The 22,441-nt window shown below is 37.6% G+C and overlaps 1 protein-coding gene across 3 annotated transcripts in view; it reads right to left on the bottom strand.

Annotated features, from left to right (window-relative positions):
• Positions 1-1,480: 1,480 nt before the first annotated feature.
• PIK3R1 (phosphoinositide-3-kinase, regulatory subunit 1 (alpha)) overlaps positions 1,481-22,441 on the bottom strand; it is a 51,005-nt gene continuing 30,044 nt past the window's right edge. Inside the window, exons 4-15 of one of the 3 annotated variants that reach the window (XM_010137929.1) lie at positions 20,029-20,160; positions 18,950-19,151; positions 18,675-18,754; positions 8,394-8,496; positions 7,647-7,745; positions 7,348-7,528; positions 6,750-6,875; positions 5,720-5,862; positions 5,256-5,432; positions 5,085-5,153; positions 2,582-2,752; positions 1,481-2,118 (exon numbers count right to left, since the gene is read on the bottom strand). In XM_010137929.1, coding sequence (XP_010136231.1) covers positions 1,929-2,118; positions 2,582-2,752; positions 5,085-5,153; positions 5,256-5,432; positions 5,720-5,862; positions 6,750-6,875; positions 7,348-7,528; positions 7,647-7,745; positions 8,394-8,496; positions 18,675-18,754; positions 18,950-19,151; positions 20,029-20,160 — 1,673 coding nt within the window. In that variant the 3' untranslated portion in view covers positions 1,481-1,928. Of the gene's footprint in view, positions 2,119-2,581; positions 2,753-5,084; positions 5,154-5,255; positions 5,433-5,719; positions 5,863-6,749; positions 6,876-7,347; positions 7,529-7,646; positions 7,746-8,393; positions 8,497-9,877; positions 9,984-12,081; positions 12,098-18,674; positions 18,755-18,949; positions 19,152-20,028; positions 20,161-22,441 lie in introns of those variants that run through there. The other 2 variants (XM_010137931.1, XM_010137930.1) reach the window with 2 other exon arrangements.

Below are 22,441 nucleotides of genomic sequence, written 5' to 3'. Positions count from 1 at the left end.
CTTTGCATCTTGGGGTAAGAATAAATTCATAAGTTCACTTAGTCAAAACTTTTCCAAGATTTCTCCGAACTTCATTACTTTATCAGTTTGCAATGTGTGAATTCCCTCAGTGGTCAGGACAATAAATAACTACTGCAAACTACCCACAGTGAATTGTCCCAGCACTACAAATAAGTTTGCTTTAGTGGGATTCATATATTTGTTTCCTTTAACTAAACCATAATTCTGTAAGTCTCTGGTGCCTGAAATTATAGAAGTGTTTGTTTTGATACTGCCTCAGCCTACAAACTTAAGAAAATAAATCCAAAATGTTAAAAATGATAGCCTACTCATTTTAAAAACAGACGTTTTCCAGTGTTAATTAGCTCTACATTGTATACAAACGTCCTCAGTAAAAGTGGGAACTTTTTTCCACAATACTAATACAAAAAGAAGCCCAGGCAACAGATTAGAGAAAAGTCCTTCATATGAAATGAAAATACCTTTACATGCTGACAAAAATTCTGACACAGTAGGTCAAGAAGTTATTTATTTACTGTGAAGCCAAACTATCTATCCCCAGTAGCCAAATTTCTCCTGTTTTTCCTGCAATCACTATCACAGAAGGATACACAATTTTTCGTCTTCCAAATACAAAGACAATCATGATAGAAGTTCAGAATGCTTCGAGAAGCAAACATAGGGTAGTACCATATTCTAAAGATATCTCTGAAACAATATCGTTGTTGGACTCTGATATTTTGTAAAGTTCATATATTTTTTATTGAATAAAGCAGCTTTGAAGCTTATCAGGCACTGCCCAACAAAATATTTAGTCAAAAAAAAAAAAGAAAATTACAAACCTGTAAAACTTTGAGCTAGTAGCTCAATATTCTATACAAAGAAAATTGTAAAATATTTCATAGTTTTAATTCTGAAGCCAACTCTTGCTGGCTTCCTGTACATTAAAAAAACAAAAAACAAAACACCACCAACAACAAACAACACAATGAATAACAAGAAGTAATCATAAGGAGAAATATTCTCAGGGAAAAGAAAGAAAGAAAAAACAAGACAAGGAACAAGAAAGTAAAACAAGCTTAACCTGTAGATACATGAGAAAAGACTACAGCCTAAAGAAAATTCAGTACTGCATAGCATGGTCTAAGAATTCAGCTTTCAGCAAATAGAAAAGGGAAAAAGGGAAGCAGTTTGGTATTGATAGTTTCCATCAATGACAGTTAGTCAATCAAGACTATGTACATTATTATAGACTGGATGCCATCAAAAGTCCTGTTTTCTTCAGTCTTAAACATATTTCTTAAAACTGGATTTTTAAATCTCTAAACAAAACACTTCCTGGCACTTTGCTATTACCATTACTCTGAACAACATACTGTTACTGAAGTCCTTCTAACGTGTCCTTTAGAAAAGAAAGTGCCATTCTGCTACATATCATTCACCAGAAACCAAAAAATCCACAATGCTGTGTGTCTGGATCCACTGAGTGCAGCAACACCAAATCCAAGCCAGGTTGTGACCATGAAATTCCAATAACCAAATGATAAGGACCTCTTATACCTTGTGTCTGGAGAATCCAATGTTCTAGCTGGTAAAGCTTCAGAAGTGGTCGTAAACAAGCACCATGGTTAAAGGCCTCTATGTCCCTGCAGGGAGATCAGGTTCGGATTTCTCTCTCTTGCATTTTTCTTTTCTTAATTAAAAAAAAAAGCACTTCAGATTAGAAACATATGTTCACAGCTTAATACTGTGATCTCTCCCACTGCAGTTGTGAAGCAAAGCTCTAGTCCCATCTGAAGACAGACAGCTTTGATACCGCAGTTCTAATTCTTGAGTAAGGCTGAAAGGAGCCTTTTCTCTCCAGAGGCCTCAACGTTGTCAAATCTTTTCTTTAGAAAAAAACCACACAACCCAGAGTATTAAGATCTTCATCGCCTCTGCTGTGCATATACTGGGTAGGCTAACGTGACATTGAGAGAGTCATTGTGCTGCACAAGTGATGTGTGTTGATAATGTAGCACCAGTTCTTTGAGCGAGTTGTACAAGTTATATGGCTCTGCAAATCCATACCCAGTAGGTGTTTTGTTAATCACACAGTGCTTTACTTCTCCATCCACCCTGAAGAGGGAAAAAAAAAAAAAGAACAACCAGTTTTTAGTTTGTCAGTACAGTTAAGTTAAGCTAGGAAATAAGGTATTGGCAATAAACCTTAAGATGCTATTCACTACTCAGAATTCCTGTCTTCTGTGGTGGGATAATGTTAACAGCCTAGGTTTAACCCAAATTCCCAGCTGTTGTCGTTATCTTAGTGAGGCACGAGATAGGCAGGACTTAGCAGATGCACAGGAAGAAGTACATTCATGCTTTGGTTTCCCTTCTTCAGTGTGAGGCTCATCTGTGGGAGTGACATAGGTTTGAGGTGTGTGGGAAATGGAGCAGCAATGAGGATGGGCTCAGGACTTATTGGTCTGCTTCTAAACCCAAAGGTCCAATGGGATCCATGCATATTCACGCGTCTGTCCCTGGCTCAAGGTAGGTGCCTCAAATGTTAGTTATATCATCCACAAATTAGGGTACGTACACAACAGAGCAGGCATAGCAGCCTTGTTTGCTGCTCTCTCGAACCAGGAATGTTCCGTCCCGCTTTCCCCGCAGCAGGTTTTCAGCTTGGCTTCTATTGATATTTCCCACATTCCACGTTCTCTCATCATGATGGGGCAAGTCCTCATCATCTTCTACCATAGAGTATTGGCTGTTGAAGTAGGACAAAATGTGTTTGTGAATTACACAGCAGAGCAAAATCCATGACTTAAGTAGTCTCCATTTCATATTACTTAAAAAACAAAACAAAACAAACCAACTCTGGTTAGTAGGGTGCCTTTGTGACAAAATCAGGGATGTAAACCATTTAAAACTGCACCATTCAAACAACCGAAGAAAATTAAATATAAGTTCTGGTTCTTATTTCTTTTAGAAACACTCACATAAATATGAAGAAAGATATAAAAGGATGCTGTGTTATCTTTCAGAATCTGCTGCAAGCACCTGAGTATTTCTACCATTGCTCACTGGTTTTGGTTAATAGCAAGCCCAACGAAATGAATACGCTCTGATTCAGTTTAATTTCCAAATCTCAGAACACTTGGACAGCAGTGAAAAATCATGCAATGTATCAACTACAGCTGCTGCTTGGGAAAGCTATGAGCAGTTGTACAGGTAGACAGATTCATTATTTATAGAGGAGATGGCTTTGTGGAAAGGGTGAAAGAGTAGAGTGCTCTCTCTCTCCTTGTAACCAGATTATAAGAACATCATATAATATAGGCCCTTCTCTACCAGAAGAGCCACCAACTATAAAGCTGATTCAGTTACAGAGAAACCTCTGAGCTAAAGCCCACCATGAAAGAAGATGTCTCTGGTTCAGCTATGTGAACACCACTTCGATATTCTGCAGTTCCAGAGCTCCCCACTCCCCCAGCAGCATGCAGTGATGGGCCCCACCTCTTCTGCTCACCTTGCAATCAGTCTGTGTTTGGCTAATGTATTTATTCTCACCGTAATAGTTTTTTAATCAGTTTTCCTTGGTCTAAGAAAACAATACTTCTCACTCATCCCCAGTTCTGTCTTTTTGAAGATTCTCAATCTAGTCTACAGAAATCAGCAATGTCACACAGAATCCAATTTTGCAGAACATGGGCTCTTTTGTTGCAGATGACACTCTCTCTAGGTCCCTTAGCCCACTGCATTCCTTTGTCCTGCACGATATTCAGCAGTGGCTCTATTGTCAACCGGCACCTTGAGAAAGCAATTCCTGTTTTTCCTGCTGCTCATTATATTGGGTTTCTTTGCATTACAACTTTAGAAAATAAGTCATATTCTGAAAGTTTAATTTTTCAGCAAGAAACTTGTGTACTTACCAGACTCACTGGCTAGAAAAGCCACAGAGAGAGAAAACAAAGATTTTCTTGAAACAGCTTCACTTGCTATTTTGATGTTACACTGAAACCATGGCTGGCTTTGTTCTTTGTCTACTGTTTAAGTGATGGAAGTACTACTGTAAACAGGTACCTACATATTCTCCATCATATCATCTTTGAGCTGTGCTACGACTGAGTAAACAACATGGCTTTAAAATCTGTATGCCATTTTTATCCCCTGCTTCTACCAGTGCAGCCACAGCAGAGATGCACAATTTCCAGGACAACATTAGCAGACTCAATAAACCAAACCAAATTAAAACAGATGTGGACAAGGCTAGAATGTAAATCCACTCAACAGCCATCGTCAGTCTGTTGCTTTTGCTGTATGTTCAGCCAGACAGTGTATATGGTGTGCAGAAGAAACTACACAGCCAGAAAATATTGATAGAAATATTACTCAAACAACTTTGTTCTCTGTTTGTTCATCCTTCACTTTTGATATTATTTGTGGCTTGCTTTTGTTTAAATTTGGTCTATATTCACACCACCCAGGTGCTTTTTGCTTCTTTCCCAGGAATGAAGTGAAACATATTCATTAGCCAAGCCCCTGTCAAAACCTACAGTAAACTGAATTGCCTGAAAGGACAAAATACAATCCTGCCATTTCCCAGAAAAATTAAACAGACCACAAAACCAGAGAAGGTCTACTCTTCAGCATATACGCTTTTACCATCTCCAAGAGCAATGTGGTATACCGGTGTGGGTACCTCTATACTTGATAGCTCCATGGTACCAATGCTGGAAACTTGGAAAAAGCCTGCCCACACCCAAGAGACCTTCTGACTAATTAATCATACAGCATCACTACAAGATACCAACACCTTATGATACTCATCTTGCTGGTAAGAATAAAGACACAGGTTACATTCAAGTGCTTGGCTATAGTAACTTGATTATGCATTTCCCTGAATAATGGAGAGCAGGGGGTGCAGCAGAGTCCTAATACTTCCTTTAGGTAGGCTGGTATGTTTTAACTGCGTGCATTGCTACCGGAGACCTAGGCCTGAGATTTCCTCTTTGTGATCCAGGAATTAAATATGCTTTACCTCACTTTTGTGTAAGATATTTCAAATAGCAGAAATATTTAAATCTTTTAATACTCACTCTTCTGTATTTTCATTTCCAAGCCATTCATTTAGCTTCTTCTGCCGAACTCCTTTTTGAGTCAGCCACCTGGACAATAATTGCAAATAAAATCCATTTTTAATCACAAAAGAGGAATCCAATAAAAAAATCATTAAAAAATTAATTTTGTTAATTCATAATGATACTCACATCAAGTATTGATCTCTTGTCTTCCTCAGCTGTATGAGGTCTGGCTTAATGCTGTTCATACGCTTGTCTATCTCTCTATACTCAGCTGCTTGCTTCTTCAAATCCTCTTCTAATCTACGTCTGCTGTCCACAATTTCACTTATGCGAGACTTCAGTTTTTCATAGTTGTGCATAATTCTGAATGGAATAATATGGTAGGTTACACTTATGATGTCTTATTCAGTTTTATAACCTACCATTTAGCTGTGCAGACACTTAAGAGAACAGATTACTTCTCTAGATGTAGCTCTACATTTTGCAAGTTCACCATCTAGTGAATGCGGTAGTGCACCAACTACCCCATTTGAGGGCTCTTTGCTTACAACTTAAACTGGCCATCTTGCTTTAATTTTTGGCAGATCTGTGCTTGGCATTGTTTCTTTCTCCAAAACGATACCATTTGAAATGCAAATACAAATACTGACCTTTGTATTTCTTTTTCATTTCCTTCCCGTTTAAATTTTTCAATGTATTCCTTACTGTATCTTTCTTGCGTCTGGCACTGCTCTTCAAATATCTTTATTGTTTCATTAAATGCTTCAATAGCTGTTCTTTTCATTTGAATTTCCTGAAAATAAAGTAATTGTTATTACAGTTTTTACCAGACAGTGGGGATGATTTATTGCACCACAGAAACACGTCAGTATATTGTAAAAGAACAATATCCCGTTACCAGATTGCATTCTATCTGTAGAGCCTTCTAACAGAGAACAGGCCTGTGCAAAAGGGTACCTTGATGCGGCTTTCCACAACAAGGTTTTTCAAGAAAGAAAATCTGCTAGACAAAGAGCTACAATCTTTGTTTTGAATAAGTGAGTTTTATTTATGACGATTAGTCTTACGGCAATGCACTTTGCCCTTTGTACCACCTCATGTTATCCTAAGAGGAAGATCTGCCTTTCTGAAATAAAAGTATAAGGTATTGGCTGGACAGGTCTCAAGTGGTCATCTAGTCCATCCTCCTAGCCCCTACATAGCTAGTTGATAGCCAAGCCTTTTAAGCCATTAGTTCAAGTTGCCTGCACTTCTCCACTTCAATTATTTTTAGGTGTATTTCCTGCACATTTTAAGAAGCAGTCTTGGTTCTGAGTCTGTAAAAACACACTAATTTACTGGTACTTCAAGACTCAGCTAATAATTGCAAATGTGCCTTGAAAACCGTAACTCATCTTGATGCGGTCAGTATGCAGAACTGTTGGTAAATCAAGATAGTTCTGTGCTCGCTTTGGATGTGGTGTCAGACTTGGGTGCAGAGTGGGTTAGGTTACAGGTGGTGACTGCTCAAACATGAGAAAGCAATTCTGCTGCAGTGAGCAAGCACATCAGATACGTTTCCTCTTTTGGGCAATGGTGGCAGAAGGGAGGATGAGGAAGATGGCAGTATGAATTTACAATAATATTCTTCTAAATCTACAGAAGTTTTCCACTCTACCTTCGGTTTCAAACTGAGCTCACCTGAGACGTTCTTGTGTAGTCTTCATAGAGTCTGTCATATTCTCGGCTTTTTTCTTGGAACTGGGTATTATATTCATGCAATTTCTTTCCCACTGCTTCAATGCTATCCTCTTTTACAACTTGGTCCTTGAGTGATGAACAGAATGAAAGATATTCCGTAAAGGAACAATTACATTGCACATATTTTCAGGATAAAACTGCTTAAAAATGCCTAGATAATTACACGGTAAATATGACTGCTCTTTCATAAACATGGAGATATAATATACTATACATGATATGGAAATGAGAAATTAATGACAAAACCCAATTTTGCAATAAAGTGTTCAGCTTTATACTGAAAATGATGTATTTCATCATTAATGAGTGGGATATTTATTAAACATGAGTTTATTTGTTAATAATGTATCCGCAGTATTTAAAGTCTTAATTATTTATATGCAAAGTGTGGAGTTGGTTTTAAAGAAAAATACCCATTTTTATACCCACTTTATTCTTCCAAGTATTAACAGAGCTGAAGTTCTTAATGATTAATGACTCCCCAGTCTGCAGTAATTTCTTTATATTTAAGTGAAACACAAAGAAAATAGACCCATACCTGCTGATACTTAGATACTGGATACAGTAACTTTACGTCCAGTTTAGGATTATACTGGGCCAGAGATTCATTCCGGTAGTGGTTTATTAGCTCGACCACAGAGTTGAAAGTCAATGGGTCAGAAAAACCGTATTTTCCATCTCGATGAAATATTTTGATTAATTTGTTATTTCCTCCTTTCCTGAAAATAAAGTTTGTTGAAAAATTAGGCAGACTTCAAGTACTATTTCCTAAAGAATTTTAAATACAGTATTACATTTTAGTGTCAAGTATTTCAGACCTAGTGTAACTAATCCTACCTTAGTGTAAGTGTGTAATCCCCATGCATTTTGGTTGAAGCATCTCGTACCAAAAAGGTACCATCAGCAGTGTCTCGAAGCTTCTCATTTACTTCTTCTCTAAAATGAAAGCAAAAGTAACAAATAATTTCAGATACTTCTCTCTCATGTATCCTCCTCTAAGTTCTTTGGTTTTAACATAAGTGTTTTTTAATATGGAGATCAAGCAGACTTCTAACACATGCAATTATTTTATAGCTTATTTAACATTGCTGGAGAACAACTGGGATATAAAAATGGTATATTCTACATCCTCTCACTGCTGGACAGAGCCATATTCATGCAAAGCTCTTTCTGCTTGTTCATACAAGCCTGCACAATTTGAGCAGTCAGTGCTGGTCTAAAGTACCTATATATAGTATATGGCACTTCTTAGTCTGGCTTGTTAACTTGTGCCTACAGTTGAGGTTCCAGATGAAAGACCAGAAGAAAATCTTCTTGGTGTTGTCCTTTCATGGTAGCATTTCATATGGCTGTCTTAAAGTAACAGAACAATCATTTCACATACTACATTCTAACTGACTGCCACTAACATTTTCAGTCATTTTTGGAATAAACACAACTGTAGTATGTATGTGTTGGAAAATATCCTAAAAATGGCTCTTAGAACTGTGATTTTTCTATACTTAAGTGCAGTATGTGTATACAGACTAGCATAGCAAGGACATAAAGACAAACATAAGAAATACGTTTCTTGAGCTGATTTACCTTGAGATATCTCCCCAGTACCACTCAGCATCTTGTAATGACATGTTGTTATTCATACCGTTGTTAGTTACAGTATTAGGCTTTGGTGGCTTAGGAGGCAGTGCTGCAGATGAAAGGGGGAAAAAAAAAAGAAGTTGATTATAACTCACTGAAAACCTGGCCATATATTCCTTGAAATTAGACATCATTACATGAATGAGAGAAAAAAAAAAATAGTCAGAAAACAGAATTGTCCATCACTAATGATCTTTAAAATACATTAATCAAGACATTTTACTGAAAGCATTACAGTTAAACATGAAAGATGTACTGTTTCAAAAAAGTATGTTACTCATGCAATAATATACTTCAAGCAAAATGTAACACTGTACTCATCTCCTCCCCCTGTGAAGAAAGCATTTGAGAAGAAGAAAATCTGAAGTTTGCTTTTACCTTCTTCCACTGTCTTCAGGTGAATATAGATAAAAAAAACATGTAAAATTTCTTTTTTTTTTTCCCTCCTATGTAATGTTCTCAGAGGAATGTTGGTGCTTCCTCACCTATAAGCTGAGTAATAAGGGATGCAAACCCACAGCAATATTGTGTATTTTAAGAAGAATTGGGTTTTTATGTTCCTCAGCATTTTGTGCAACGATTTGCCAAGAAAGCATTTTAAGAAACCCATCTGTGACTCAAATATCCCTTGTGTTAATCTTAGCATTCTACAGAATAAGTCATGTTCCAAATGGCAGGACTGATTAAAAACCACATCCCCCTTCTCTCAATGTCAAAGCTGCATATGTATGCCAGTGGGTGCCAGAGAAGATACTGCAGCACTCCCGACTTAGTAGCAAGGGGGACTAGGTTGGAATCAGGATTACAAATCGACCCAGCTCTTGTAGTTCTTCAGTAAGTACATAATTTGTTACGGATGTCCCTGTCCTGTATATTATGATTGGCTTCAAAGACGATGTTTTTAAAGTTGCAGTGACTATCAAGATGGCATAGTATTTTTATATAATATGAAAAAATGATGTGGTATTCAATTAATATTGCTAGATTTTAGGGTCTGTTTTTCTTCAAACAATCCAAAGCAATGATTTGCAATCACTGTTTCAGAAAATAAAAGTGTTACAACAGTATCTCCTTCTAGTCACAGTGTGGAACAGAGATAGAAAAAATAATAATAAAAGAAATACAAAATTTTAAAGATATAATAGCAGAACTGTAAATACACGTGACAGAATAAAATCAAAACAGACACAGGTCAATTCAGTAAAAATTCAATTAAGTAGAGCAAAAAGGTATTTCTACAGGTTAAGATTCTAATTACTATATCCATGCACTAAATCACGATTTAAATCTAATATATGAAAAAAAGGAAAAAGAAGAATTATTTGTATTAATGTCAAAGTAAAGAAATCCTACACATCCACTAAGTTTTTCAGCAGCTACTGTAAAGACAAAAATGTATTAAGTCTTCCGTAATAAGACTGTAGTTTTACCTGGTGGATCCATTTCTATGTAAAACATCAAGTCTGTGCCACAATTTATATCTGTCTTAGGATATTCTATATCCAGTTCTTCCATATTCCAAACAGTATTGTACATTTGTATGAGTTTCACTGAGTAAGCTCAGATACAAGAAAAGAGTCAGGCTCTCTTTGTAATGGTGTCTTGGAATTCATTTTAAAACCTATAAGGGGCTGCACTGTAACCTATTACATCATAATCCTCAGCCAATCATGTCAAAATAATGTCACCAGACCACTCCTGTTTCATCATTTTGTTCTACATTAATCTTAAAACAATTCCAGTTTCAGAAAAATATCTACATTTAGCAGAACTGCAATATAAACCTGGTATTACAAACAAAAGCAGTGAGCGGGCTCTCCTCGCCCCTCTCCCAGCTCATTTTCCTGATTTTGCAGCATGGTACAGTCCAATCCTGGCAGGATGACAAAAGGCTGATATGCTGCAGCACGTAGCTGTTACACACACGCACACACAACAGACACACACACACACACTCACATGCAGAGCGCAGCTCCCTTTAGAAGTAGGTCGGTCACATCTCAGTTGCATTCTCCTGCTTGGATGCCTGAAGTTTACCATTCAAAAAGCTTTTGAAGGCTTCTGTACATATCTAATGTACGTACTGTACATATTAAAGATGCAGAAGGGAAAAGTGCACGGCTCTGTGTGTCTGTATTCATTACACACTCATTTTACATATATATGCACACAGAGATATATATATCTCCACATAATGAATTACAGACTATTTTTAAACTATGCACATTTCTATTATTTTAATGGACAAACAGGTCTGATATACTTCATACTATCACATGAAATGTGCTTATTGCAGAGATGTCTTCCCCCCCATAACAGTTTATAATAAGACACAATTCCAATTGATTTACATTAATTCATCTTGAAATCTAAATATGAAATATTGTAATCTTAGATTCATCAGACTTGCCTAAACCGTGGAAGAAAGTAAAAACTGGACAAGATCTTGAACAGCGATTTTGCTGAACATAAAAAGCCAGTCTGTCAGGATACAACAAGGTGTAGTCTTCCTTTTCACGCTGTTTCTATACCCTGTTCTCAGGCAGGTATTTATCCAGTTAATTTTGTTTGTAGAGGCAAGAGTCCCTTCTCAGTGTCTCCTTCCTCACTTGGCTTCATAGTAGTATCCTCCTACCAAGTAGAAATATTCCTTCTTAAGTCTCCCCCAGTCGCTGACTGTAACTGTCTCAGACCTCTTGGAAGAAACATGCACAGAGCAGACATTAACTCCAGAGCAGAATGCTATGTAAAGCAGCGTGAATGCTTATACTTACTATAATCTATGGGGGCAGAAAACCAGATACCAAAAATAACCACAACAAAGAGTAGCTGTAGCAACTATCTGTGCCTACATCACAAGAAATCCTGGTGTGGTTGAAATGTGATCTATCTCACAAATATTTGTTAAAAAAATTAACACAATTTATATCCTTCCCATATATTTCACACAGGTATACCCCCGCTCTGTGCCCTTCAGCAGCTTAGACCTTTTACACAAGCATTAACATACAAGAACATGTCTGGAGTACCAACAGCTACAAAAAAACCCAAACTGTTAGTTTACTTCGTATGTTTTAAATTCATTCTGAAGTAGATTTTCTCCTCCCTGTTTAGGTAGACAGGCTCTAAAGAATCCTTCCATTCCAAAATGAAATAGGATACTTAAAATCATCCCAGACAAAAGTCCAAACAGTGAACTTTGAGGTTTAGCCCACCTGCTACCCAAATGGTTGAGTTCCCACAGTAATTATTTAAATTAAGTTGTAAAGATTTCCTACACACTACATTGCTGCATTTAGGTCTCATGCGGGATCAGTAAGATATTTAACTCCACTGAATAAGGGCTTTCAGGAAAAATTACTTCTCTGGCATTTCAGTGGTGGTCAGATTTTGCACTGTCCACACTGGTATAATCAGATTAGTGCTCAGCTCAGACTAGCCTAGCTTGAGGCAAGAGAAGACAGGAGGCAGATAGGCAGTTCCCAATTCCCTATATAACCTGGAGAGGTACTGGAGTACTTGACTTTCATTCACATATCTTAAGACCATGAAGGCTCTACCTGGTAATCAGTTATAGTACAATACTTCCACGAGGTGACGAAGAAAACACATACACAAATTCAAAATCACTTACTTTGTAAGTTATGCATCACAAATGCTGGCCTTTGTAATACAGCCTGAAAATACTATCCAATGACCTGAAAAATTAATTTGTTTCCTCTTATAAAAATCTTGCTTTAAAAAAAATCCCCCAAACCTCCTTTTACTAGGAAGCTTCTCTGAAGCAATGAAAAAAAAAAAATCTGAAAAAGAGATTGTTTTGCTTTCTAACAATTGTTCCATAAAAATCCCTGAAAGAGCTGTAACACGCAGTAGAGAAAATCCAAGCCTTCTCTCTCTTCTTAACTGCTTAAACCTCTGTGCTGTGCAGAAGGTATCCACTTACTCTGGTTCATCACTAAGAAGTGAACCTGACTTTAGTACTGTGAAAAAAAAGAAACCACCACCCTCGTAGCTCGCACGTCTCTCTCAGATAAAGATCTCAGTTTCATGATTAACTTGGGCAGGTTCAAATATTTGCTGAGCCAGGGATTTCAGGTGGGGGAGGGGGAGCCAGAATCAAAGTAAAAGTTGTCATCAGCTAACAAGTGGCTAGTCTAGGGCTAACTTTCTCATTTTAGCTAAGTAAATGAGAAGACCATTGTAAGAGGCCTTAAAATAGTCTCTGTCACTGGCTGAATGCAGTACTGAAGTTAAGAAAGCACCACAAACAGCCAGAGGAAGTGGCTAACTAACTTACTGCAGAAAAAACAACAGAATCAAAACCTTTCTTGAGAAAAGCTGCCTTTCTCAGGGCAAATAGCCTGCAAAACAGCCTGCTTGCAAGCACAGCATCACCTCCTACACACTCATGCTGGATCACAAATACAGGTGCTGCTTGAAGACCCTTAGCTCGACTCTATAAAGCATTTTATCCATTTCTTATAAACTGAAAACAGTAGAAAAAACACCTGTCTGTATCCATAGTGTTTTCCAATACATCAGGATTGTTCCTTTCTTGAGCAGGCAGGTGGGAAAAGGGACTGTACAGAGAGAGGGGATGGTTTAGGTCAAAGATATTTTCCTTGCCTTAGTGTTTGGTGCAGATCAGACTTGCTAAAGGAACAAAGCAGCAACTGAAGAGCCTGCTCCACTTTGCCTACAGAGGTTAATTTCATTGCCAGCTATACTTTTACAAAGAAATAAATTCAAAGTGAAAAGAGAAGCAGACCACAAGATTTTATTCAGAGAAAGAAGAGAAAGGGATTAATATTTCCCTCACATTTGCTGGAAACAGTGACAACTTCTAGCAGCTATGTTCCCTTAGATCTGCTTGTGCTCCCTTAGGGCAGTCATTGAAAAGTTTTTACCTCCAAAAATCCTCCATTCTACAAAATACCTCTTGTACATAATAATGAAATCCCAAATATCTGCAGTCCATTTTTGATGTTTTACAGTTGATCGATTAGCTTCACCTGTAATAATCCCTTCCTTTTCTAGTTTTAACCTTTGCCTACTTGAACAATTGTCAGTTCTATACATAATTTAAACCAGCACAGTCATAAAGGTACAGTCTACTTCAAATGGAGACAGTAACCTGTGTTTCTGAACTAATCCAACTTCTGACAGTAACTGATATGCCTCCTATTCACTACTGTTAAAACTACAAAAGGGGTTGGTAACACTTCTTGGTTTAGAAGGCCACAATACAGAAGCATACTCTCAAGAAGATAACCCAAAGGTGTTTCACTGGATTGTTTATCATTTTAAAAAGCACAGATACCCACAGAGGGATAATAGATAAGGCTTTGTTCCAAGTCCAATTTTACTTCTTGGATTCCAGTGCCTTGTGCAAAAACGAGTTCCATCCTGCAGAAGGCAATCAGGTCAAGTGGTCAAGATACTGGCATGCACATACCTGCATTTTCATACAAATGACCTACCTTAAATTTTATTTACATTTAAATTTCAAAACCATGTGTGATACCCACTGAATCGATAGATTTGTATTTGCAGAAAGTCTGCCGCCTACTATTTTTGCAGTCATACAGTATTCTTCTACCCATAAAGCAGTTTTTCTAAATATTTTTTTTCTAAGAAAACTGTACGAAGCAGGAAGAGAACTGATTAGTTTTGACAGGCTTGTATGTGTGTGCTACACGTACCCTCATACAAATATACACACACGCATACATCAATCTGTAAAAATTTCCAGTAATGTGATACCTGTTGTTTCAGTTTTTCCAAATACTTTTGATTAGGTATGGAGAAACATAAAGCACAGTGTACTGTCAAAACCTAAACCAAGAACACAGCATTGCTACGCGTGGCGATGAAGTCTGCGATGAAGCGCTCTCCGTTACACTGGGAATAAAGCCTGGTTCCCATTCGCTTAGAAGGGGAGCCCTCTGCCGGAAGATGCGCGGGCGCGCAACACCCCTCCCATGCGGGACAGCCTGTCTTCTGCACCCTCCGGCACTGCTGACTGTCCAGCCGAGCCTGGAACGTAATGCAGAAAAGTCCTGACAAAGCACAGCGTTCCTACATACTTGTCTGTGTCCCCAGGACACTGCTGACAGGACTGTGGGCTGTGCCAGACCACCACAGGAGTCGGGGAGCTCTTTGTGTCTAGTTGCAAAGAGAACATGACCAGCCTTCATGCTCCCCTGCGCTAGCTATTACAGTGCCGTGCTTGCTAATACCTTGTGCAGCTACAAGCAGAGTGTCTGCATCTTGACAATGCTGCCGTGACTGTCACCCCATCCCCAACAAGTGAGCAGTTACGTGTAAGGCAGTTATTACTTCATTCATTGTTAGCTCTGACTCTGTGAGTAGTGAAAGCTACATCTTCTTGCTTAGAACTGCAGTATTTCACAGCTTGAGACATTATTTACAACTATTTCCAAGCCTGGGAAACAGGAATAAACTGGGATGGATACTAGACAAAACAGCTCAGCTTTAGTTAGTCCACAGGACATTAGAGTTTTCAGCTCATCTTTGCAAGACAGCAGCTGCTTCATGCCACTGAAGCAGCTCTTTCTCTGCTCCTCACCAAACCGTCTACCTGCAATGTCACCAGCAACCTATGTCCCCTTGCTCTCCTGCCTTGTCCCCCCTCCTTTTTTGCCTTCCTACAATAAGACACACCTTCATCTCATACACTCAAAGCCACTTCATGCTCCTTAACAACCCCTGACCTTGAGAGGATCCCTATCTCCCCAAGTTTCCTCCTAACATTCCACCTTCCCCTGTATGACCTGCCTTCCCAGCTACCACTTCCAAACAGACCACCCTGCCCCAAGCAATCACTGGGCTTCATGGGCGGCTCTGGGACCTGCATCAAGGGCAGGCCTCCTCCAGATGGGAAAGCCAGGAACCTTTATGATCCTGAATCAACTGAATCATCTGAAATCAACCGAAAAAAAGAAAAATCCAGTCTCCTGTACCTACAGATAGAGCCTATTTTTCAGTATTTACCTCTAAAAGCAAACATGCCTTCACACCTCTGTATCATGTATGAGATTCTTTGAGATAAAAGCAGCACCATTAGCTATAATCTCTTTACAATCAACATTATTTTCTTCTAATACTACTGTTTTGAATAGCATATTTAGAGACATGCAGTTTGTTTCTGCATGTAAAATCAGCACCCCTCTTTAAATTAAAGTCTGTGTGGCTGTTCATTAAGTTGGGAAGTTAAAATGGGATGCTAAAGCATGTAGCTTGCCCGCTAACACAATCTTTTGGCTCTCCTGACAAAGAGACAGGAATCAGAAAATGGATCTGGTCACCAACTATTCAAAACACCAACCATTTCTCCAATCTCACTTCTTCTGCAACATGACTTTGTCTTCACCTACTGCATACACAGGCACAGGTTTTTAACTTTAGCTTTCGTCGAGGGCTAAGCACTATTCTAATTCACAAACTAGAATGCATAATTTGCTGTTGAACATTGTGACAGAGAAAAAAAATCATTCCAGAGTTCCGTGTGATATAAGGTCCAATTGCATAGTTTTTACTGCCTTGAGGCAAGGATAACTAATGGGTGATGCAAAAACACGTTGTGCAGGGATCTTCTCTCTGTTGAGACCAGTTATTTCCAAGACTACATAGTGTCTGCGCACTGCATAAGGTACCAGTAAACATGCTCAGCTCATTTGAGACTGTTTTCATCCAGGCTTGAGAATAACGGAAAGACAAAAAAAAAGAAGAAAGCTATCACTCTAGCCTGTGAAACAGAGAAGAAAACTGGCAGCACTGGCTTCCCTGTTATTGCTTAGTTGTCATAACATTATTTTCAACAAGTATGATTACTTCTGCTTAAAACCTCTTACCTTCTTAATTTTAAAATTCTACTCTAGATTGTCATTCTCAAAACACTTATATGACAAATAAGTTACCTTTCCTAGGACTCTTCCGTTTATGACAAAGTCTGTAAGCAATCGTTATGGAAACTCAAGCCACTACGAGTAATAATACTAAAAATGGCAATTCTGAAAAATGCATCTTGGAGTCTTCTATGAGAACTATAAAAACAGAGCACTTCACATCATCAGGTCACCGAATGATTTTGGTGTGGAAAACAGACTCATGTCCTAATCCTGTAAATCCTTCTATTAAGACAACTTTTAAAAATTATTCTTGTGCTTTACAGGCCTAAGAGCAGAGGCTAGCTTACCATGGACTACAAAGCTGCAAAATTTGTATCTGAGAGGTTTTCCAGCATATTAATAGATAAGCAAGTGTTTTACTAAAAAGTATTCTACTGCCCAGAATAGACTTGGAAATGAACAGAGAAGGAGTTCTGTTTTTGTAACAGATCATATGAAAAATCCCACGAGGACCTTCAAAATAAACTATTGCATTATGAAATATTAATTAATGCAGAAGCAATATAAAAACCAAGCAGATGTTAGATTATAATTATTAATGTAGTATCAAATTCTACAAATCTGATGGATACAGACATGTTTCTTCAAGCGCCCTAATGATACTCTCAAAATGACTAGACTCCTTATCCTCCTCAGTTGTTCTAACATCAACACCTTTAACTTCTATACTTTACTTACACAAAGCAACTCAGGATGATATGCAGCCAAGTGATCTCTTAAGAGCAACTTAAGAAACTCTCATTTTGAAACTTAAGAAACTTTCACTGTTGACCCTACCTTTGTAACCTCCCCACCAGTGCTTCTAGCCGTATAAAAATACATATTCTAAAGCATTTGCAAACATATAATTAAAAAAAAAAATGCTATCAGTAGACTCTTTAGAATATTAGAGGATTCAACAAGGTACTTTGCTTTTTAAGGCTTATGACAGGTGGCTTTGAAAATAAGTCTTTAACAATTAGCAGTTATTTGCTGATTCTTAGTAAAACGAGACAAATTGTCATTAAAAGTTTGGACACTCATGGTTATTATAAAGCTTTAGGAAGAAATATACACAGTGGTTCTGGAAACGCCTGCTTAACTATTTTGACAGAATTGAACAAAACCAAATAGGCATAAACTAGCTGAAAACAGATGATCACTAAATGTTAGGGAAGGTTTCCTAACCATCAGAGCTGGCAAGGTTGGAAAAGCCTTCCAACCAAAGCAGCGGGGAAAAAAAAAAAAAAAATCTTAGCTTTTAAATAATAATCTTTATGGGGGTATTATATTATGCGCTTACCTAAGAAAAAAAAAAAAAAAAATCTTAGCTGTTTTAAATTAATCTTCATTAGGGGATTATATTATGCGCTTACCTAAGAAATAGGGCATTTTTTTTGCCAGTGTTTTTCTGCTGCTGTGTTCTAGCTCTTCAAATCTTAAGCAACCCTATAAATCCTGCTGCCATGAACTTTACCTTGTACTTTGAATAGAGAGGCAGGAAAACTACAGCCTGCTGAATGTTCTGTTCACCATTGCCCTATCCTTTGTTTGGAGATTCTCTGTTAATATGCTGTAAAAGGAATTACTTTAAGCTGACATCTCAGGTCCCCTACGTTAATAATTTCCTTTGCACACGGTTGTTAGCAACTGTGCCTTGCTCCTACCAAATACTTGATGTAAACCCAGGGTTTTTTTGCATAAATTTGAGGTGGGTTTCACTGTTTGCTGACTAAATTAGATTGGAACTAAAAGAATCAATACAAGTATAATCTAACTTCCCTGAATGGGTTTTTAGTATTTTCTGTGTTGTTCATTGATATTGATAAATAAATCTTTTGAGTCTCTGGATTAAAAAAACCACATAATTGTAAATAAAGGGGGAAATCTTACTTCTTTCTGATGATCTCTTTGGGGTAATGTAGTTCTAAGAAAATTTGCCTGGGTGTAAAGTGAAAGTTAAATAAAATCTCCCCTACCACCACCAACACTGCATGATATACGTTCTATTGGTTTATGGGTCTCAAAGATTCAAAATTCCTATTCACTGTATACTGAAAAAGAAATGAAAGGCCTAATGCTGTACAAACTATGGGTACCAAAATGCTTTTAATGAAAAGACAATTTCTTATGAAATATATGCTGCACTGTGCTTCAGACTATATGAACAACTTCTACATAGTTCTGTAATTATGCACTTTTGCATTAAGTTTCATTATAAATGAAAACCAACAAACATTTCCTGTCCTTAAGTTGAATTTTAAAATTCAAGAAAACAATGATATCTAACTTTTAAAATTAAAAATAGTTTTACCTGGTACAAGCTGTCTCTCATTCCATTCACTTGTGATTAAAACCTCTAGGATTTTGATGTGGTGTTCAGCATTATCAGAGCTGCAAGAGATGGATTAGGCAGTAAGAACACGGAAAAACGCCAAAGTTTACATTAGAATTGTTAAAAAAAATGTTGGAAAAATTTACAACAGTGCCTGTCAGAAGTAAGGTCAGAAACTTAATTCATTGAAATTACTTTTGTATATAATTAACCCATATTTATAGTACAAAATATAATAAACATGACCAACGTACCTTGTTATCTGGAATTTGAAAAGCAGAGGGCTGAAAATTTCAGCTAGAGACCTTGCAATCAAGAGATTTTTGCTGGAGGCTTGACAAACTCTGAGGAAATGTTTGAGTAAATACTGAAGTGTGAGCCAATATTGGGGAGGTGTATTTGGAGATCTGATGAGTTTTTTCAGCAACTGAGCATACTCCTCTGAGCTCTGCACTTCTGCAAGCAAACAGGTAAAAGGCTCTTGATACCAGCACAGGAACATTCAACATGTAAAATCAAACTATATATGACTCCTTCGGAAACATCCATTTTAAAGAAAAAGAAATTCTGTCCTTCATTAGTGCTGTAAGACTTCTTTTTAAAAATGAAGATGCTCAGGGAAGAGTAAAGAGCAAGCATTTAGAAGTCAAATGGAAACAGATATGCATTTTGGTAAAAACCACAATGTGTTCAAAGTGTACTGGTAGAAGCCTGTGTTGTGTTTAGCGTCACACATGATTGGGTAATTCTGAGATGTACTAGATAAGTCTCACAGGTGTGGTTCCAACTTTGAGGTTACCAGTAGCAATATCCTGTCCTGAGATGTATAACAGAATACTTGGCTCATGCTGAAAGCCTATAAGCTGTCCTTGTTTGAAATGACCACTGTAGATGAGGAATCTTTCATGCATGTATTTCTCACTTCATAATTTGCAACTTCCAATGTACTGCAGAACACCATGACCTCTAATAGGTTTACTTTGTCAGCACTGATAAAAAGTTAAAAATTAGCTTTCTGCATACAGGTAAGTCCTTGATTTCCACACCCCCCTCCCCCCCCTTTTTTTATGCAGTTATTCTACCTACTAAAATGAAGAGAACTGTTATCCCTTATATTTTTCATTATGTTTACCTAAACAGGTAAATTAATAACACATTTAGATCTCAACTGAAACAGCTTTCATCAAAAGTGGTGAAGGTATATACGTTTTCTGAGTTGCTGCCAGATTTTACAGAATCTTCCCTGTCCTGTGCATGACAGCGGGACCACCAGATATTTACAGTCCTAATAAAAGTGCTTTTTTTGACATTTGAAATAATGTGATAACCATACCTTGAGCTACAGAAATCATGTCACTGTAAACAGATGCTGGAATTATGGGATTTGGCAGGTCCAGGAGATACCTCTTGAGAGCATCTGATAAAGTGTGCACGTCGAATGTCTCTAAATCCAATGAAGAGGCATCTAACGGGAAAGAGCAACGTATTTTTTAGAAACTGGAAAAATATACAAATCGTAATATATTGGCTTTATACCAAGCCAAAACTGCTAATGTGTACCTTGTTTATGGGGAATAATTCATAAGAAAGAATGTAAGACACCATGAAACATCCCTGAGATGAAGAACATACAATGCTCAACACCATGGTCAGGACTTTGGCATCTGAACAAATGGCTTTGGCAGCTGCATGTCGTGTTCTATCATACAGAGTGCAGGGCTCAACTCAGAACAACGGTAGTGTCTTGCTGCACGTTGGCAATGCTATAGAACATCAGAGCATTTTTAACAGGTTTCCGATTTACCTGTAAGTCTTTTGTGTAAGTAGTAAGTATCAAACAAGGGTTTGAGCAAATGCAGCTTCTCTACTGGTAGCTACTGCTATTACGATGGTAAGTTTGACTAGCAATCTAGGAGTCCAAGACTGTAGATATTTATGTGAGTAAGTTGAAAAAAATATACACGAGCAGAACCGGGTGCTTGGTGGTTTAGGCAGCTGTTAAGATTTATCTTGTAAAACCTGATAATCCTTCCAGGATTTGGGCTGATGTTTGGGACTGTCACCTAAAGGACTACTTGTTAGCATTGGAGCAAGGAATATCAGCAGCAAAAATAAAATGAAAATAGGAAAATACAGAAATGCTTACTTCGTGAAAATAAGATTAGGGTTCATCTTAAAACATGAAACTGGCACAGTAAAGTCATAGAAGTTTACAGAAAGACCCAAATTTGGTAAAAGAATTTAGAGTTATTACCACTGTCCATCTTTCTAGAAAAGTAAAATAACTGCTGAGCCAATTCGGCCAGTTTAAACCAAATTCAACAGGGAGGGAGAGGAATCAGATATGTGGTGTCTATTTTCCCCAAAGGAAAGCTTGCAGTATGAGTTCAATTCTTATCAGACACCAAAGAATTTGCACGAGAAAAAAGACATAATGAGTGGTGATAAAAAACCTGCAGTGTGTGTATGAATTCTAAGGGTAATTACATGTCAGAGAGTCTACAAATTCATAAGAAATAGTTTTCATTAGTTTTGTTGCTCACAGGATATTTTTTATTTCATAAGCCAAGTTAAATTCTGGTTCTTCTAGTGTTGACCCATTCTCTGAAGTATATCCCAAATTATTATAATGAATACATGAGCAAGAACAAACTTGTGCTCTGCAACTCTTTGGCTGTAATGTCATAAACAGACCTGACCTCTGTCATCTCCCAGGCCAGGCAGATGCAAGTCAGCTTTGATTCTGGAGCTAGATAGAGCTGTGTTGAAGCTAACAAGCAGTTATCCTATTAATATGGAAAACATTTTAACTATAAGCACAACAGCATACTAATGCAGTTCACAACTTTGAGACTAAGGCTGACTTTACTCTCTGAATTAGAGTGGGTGGAGAAGAGCTGTGTCTGTATCCAAGTATCTGGACACCCACTGCACTGGCTCAGTCTTGCAAGATTCTTAATCTCTATCTTAAAGATAACTCAGAAAGATATACTCTTACTATGGGGTTCAGTCCTGTCTTCTTTTCTCAAATCTAATTTAAATAAGAATACATGTAAACCGCAAGTTCTTGATCTCAGGAGATAGACAAACCTTTCATAAAAGTACACCTCAGTTTAAAGACTTAAAAAGGCATTCAGATGAAATAAGAGCTATATTCATATTGGTATCATAGAAAATCTGGATTTATCTATACTGAAAAATGTACTAGTTACAATACTAATAATATGTCTAGGCTGCTAGTACCACATGCACATTTCCTCTACTTGCTTGCACTCATATACTTCTTCACTCCTGCCACATCAGCGAAGATTTGAAGAAACAGACAACTCAGAATCATCTCCTCTTCATTCTGTTACTATTTGCTAAAAATTGCTAATAATTTACTAAAAACTAAGAGAGCTATTTCACTGTTTGAGTTTGCTTCCTTTGGCCATTTGGCAATGTGGCATGTAACCAGTTTCACCTTCTAGCCCTTGTATTTTTGTGTTCTTTTATGCAAGTGGAAGCTCACACCCACATGGCACCCCAGGTGGCAAAGGCATGGTCAAGCACTCCAACAATAGCTCCTGATCTCTCATACTGCAACTGAGTGTTGCCACGCCAGTATATTCTGGCCTGAAGTAGAAATAAATAGTATCAAAAAGAGAAGTTAATATATTTAATGAAACCTGAAGGGTTATGTATGTTAATGGTGTAGCTGCATTTTGCTGTACAAAACCTGAGAACCCAGCCTACTGCAGCAACCT

The sequence above is a fragment of the Buceros rhinoceros genome, unplaced genomic scaffold, assembly GCF_000710305.1.
Source record: "Buceros rhinoceros silvestris isolate BGI_N320 unplaced genomic scaffold, ASM71030v1 scaffold56, whole genome shotgun sequence".
In the NCBI taxonomy this organism is placed as follows: domain Eukaryota; kingdom Metazoa; phylum Chordata; class Aves; order Bucerotiformes; family Bucerotidae; genus Buceros; species Buceros rhinoceros.
The sequence above is the reverse complement of the archived record's forward strand: the minus strand, read 5'-3'. Positions and strand labels throughout refer to the sequence as shown.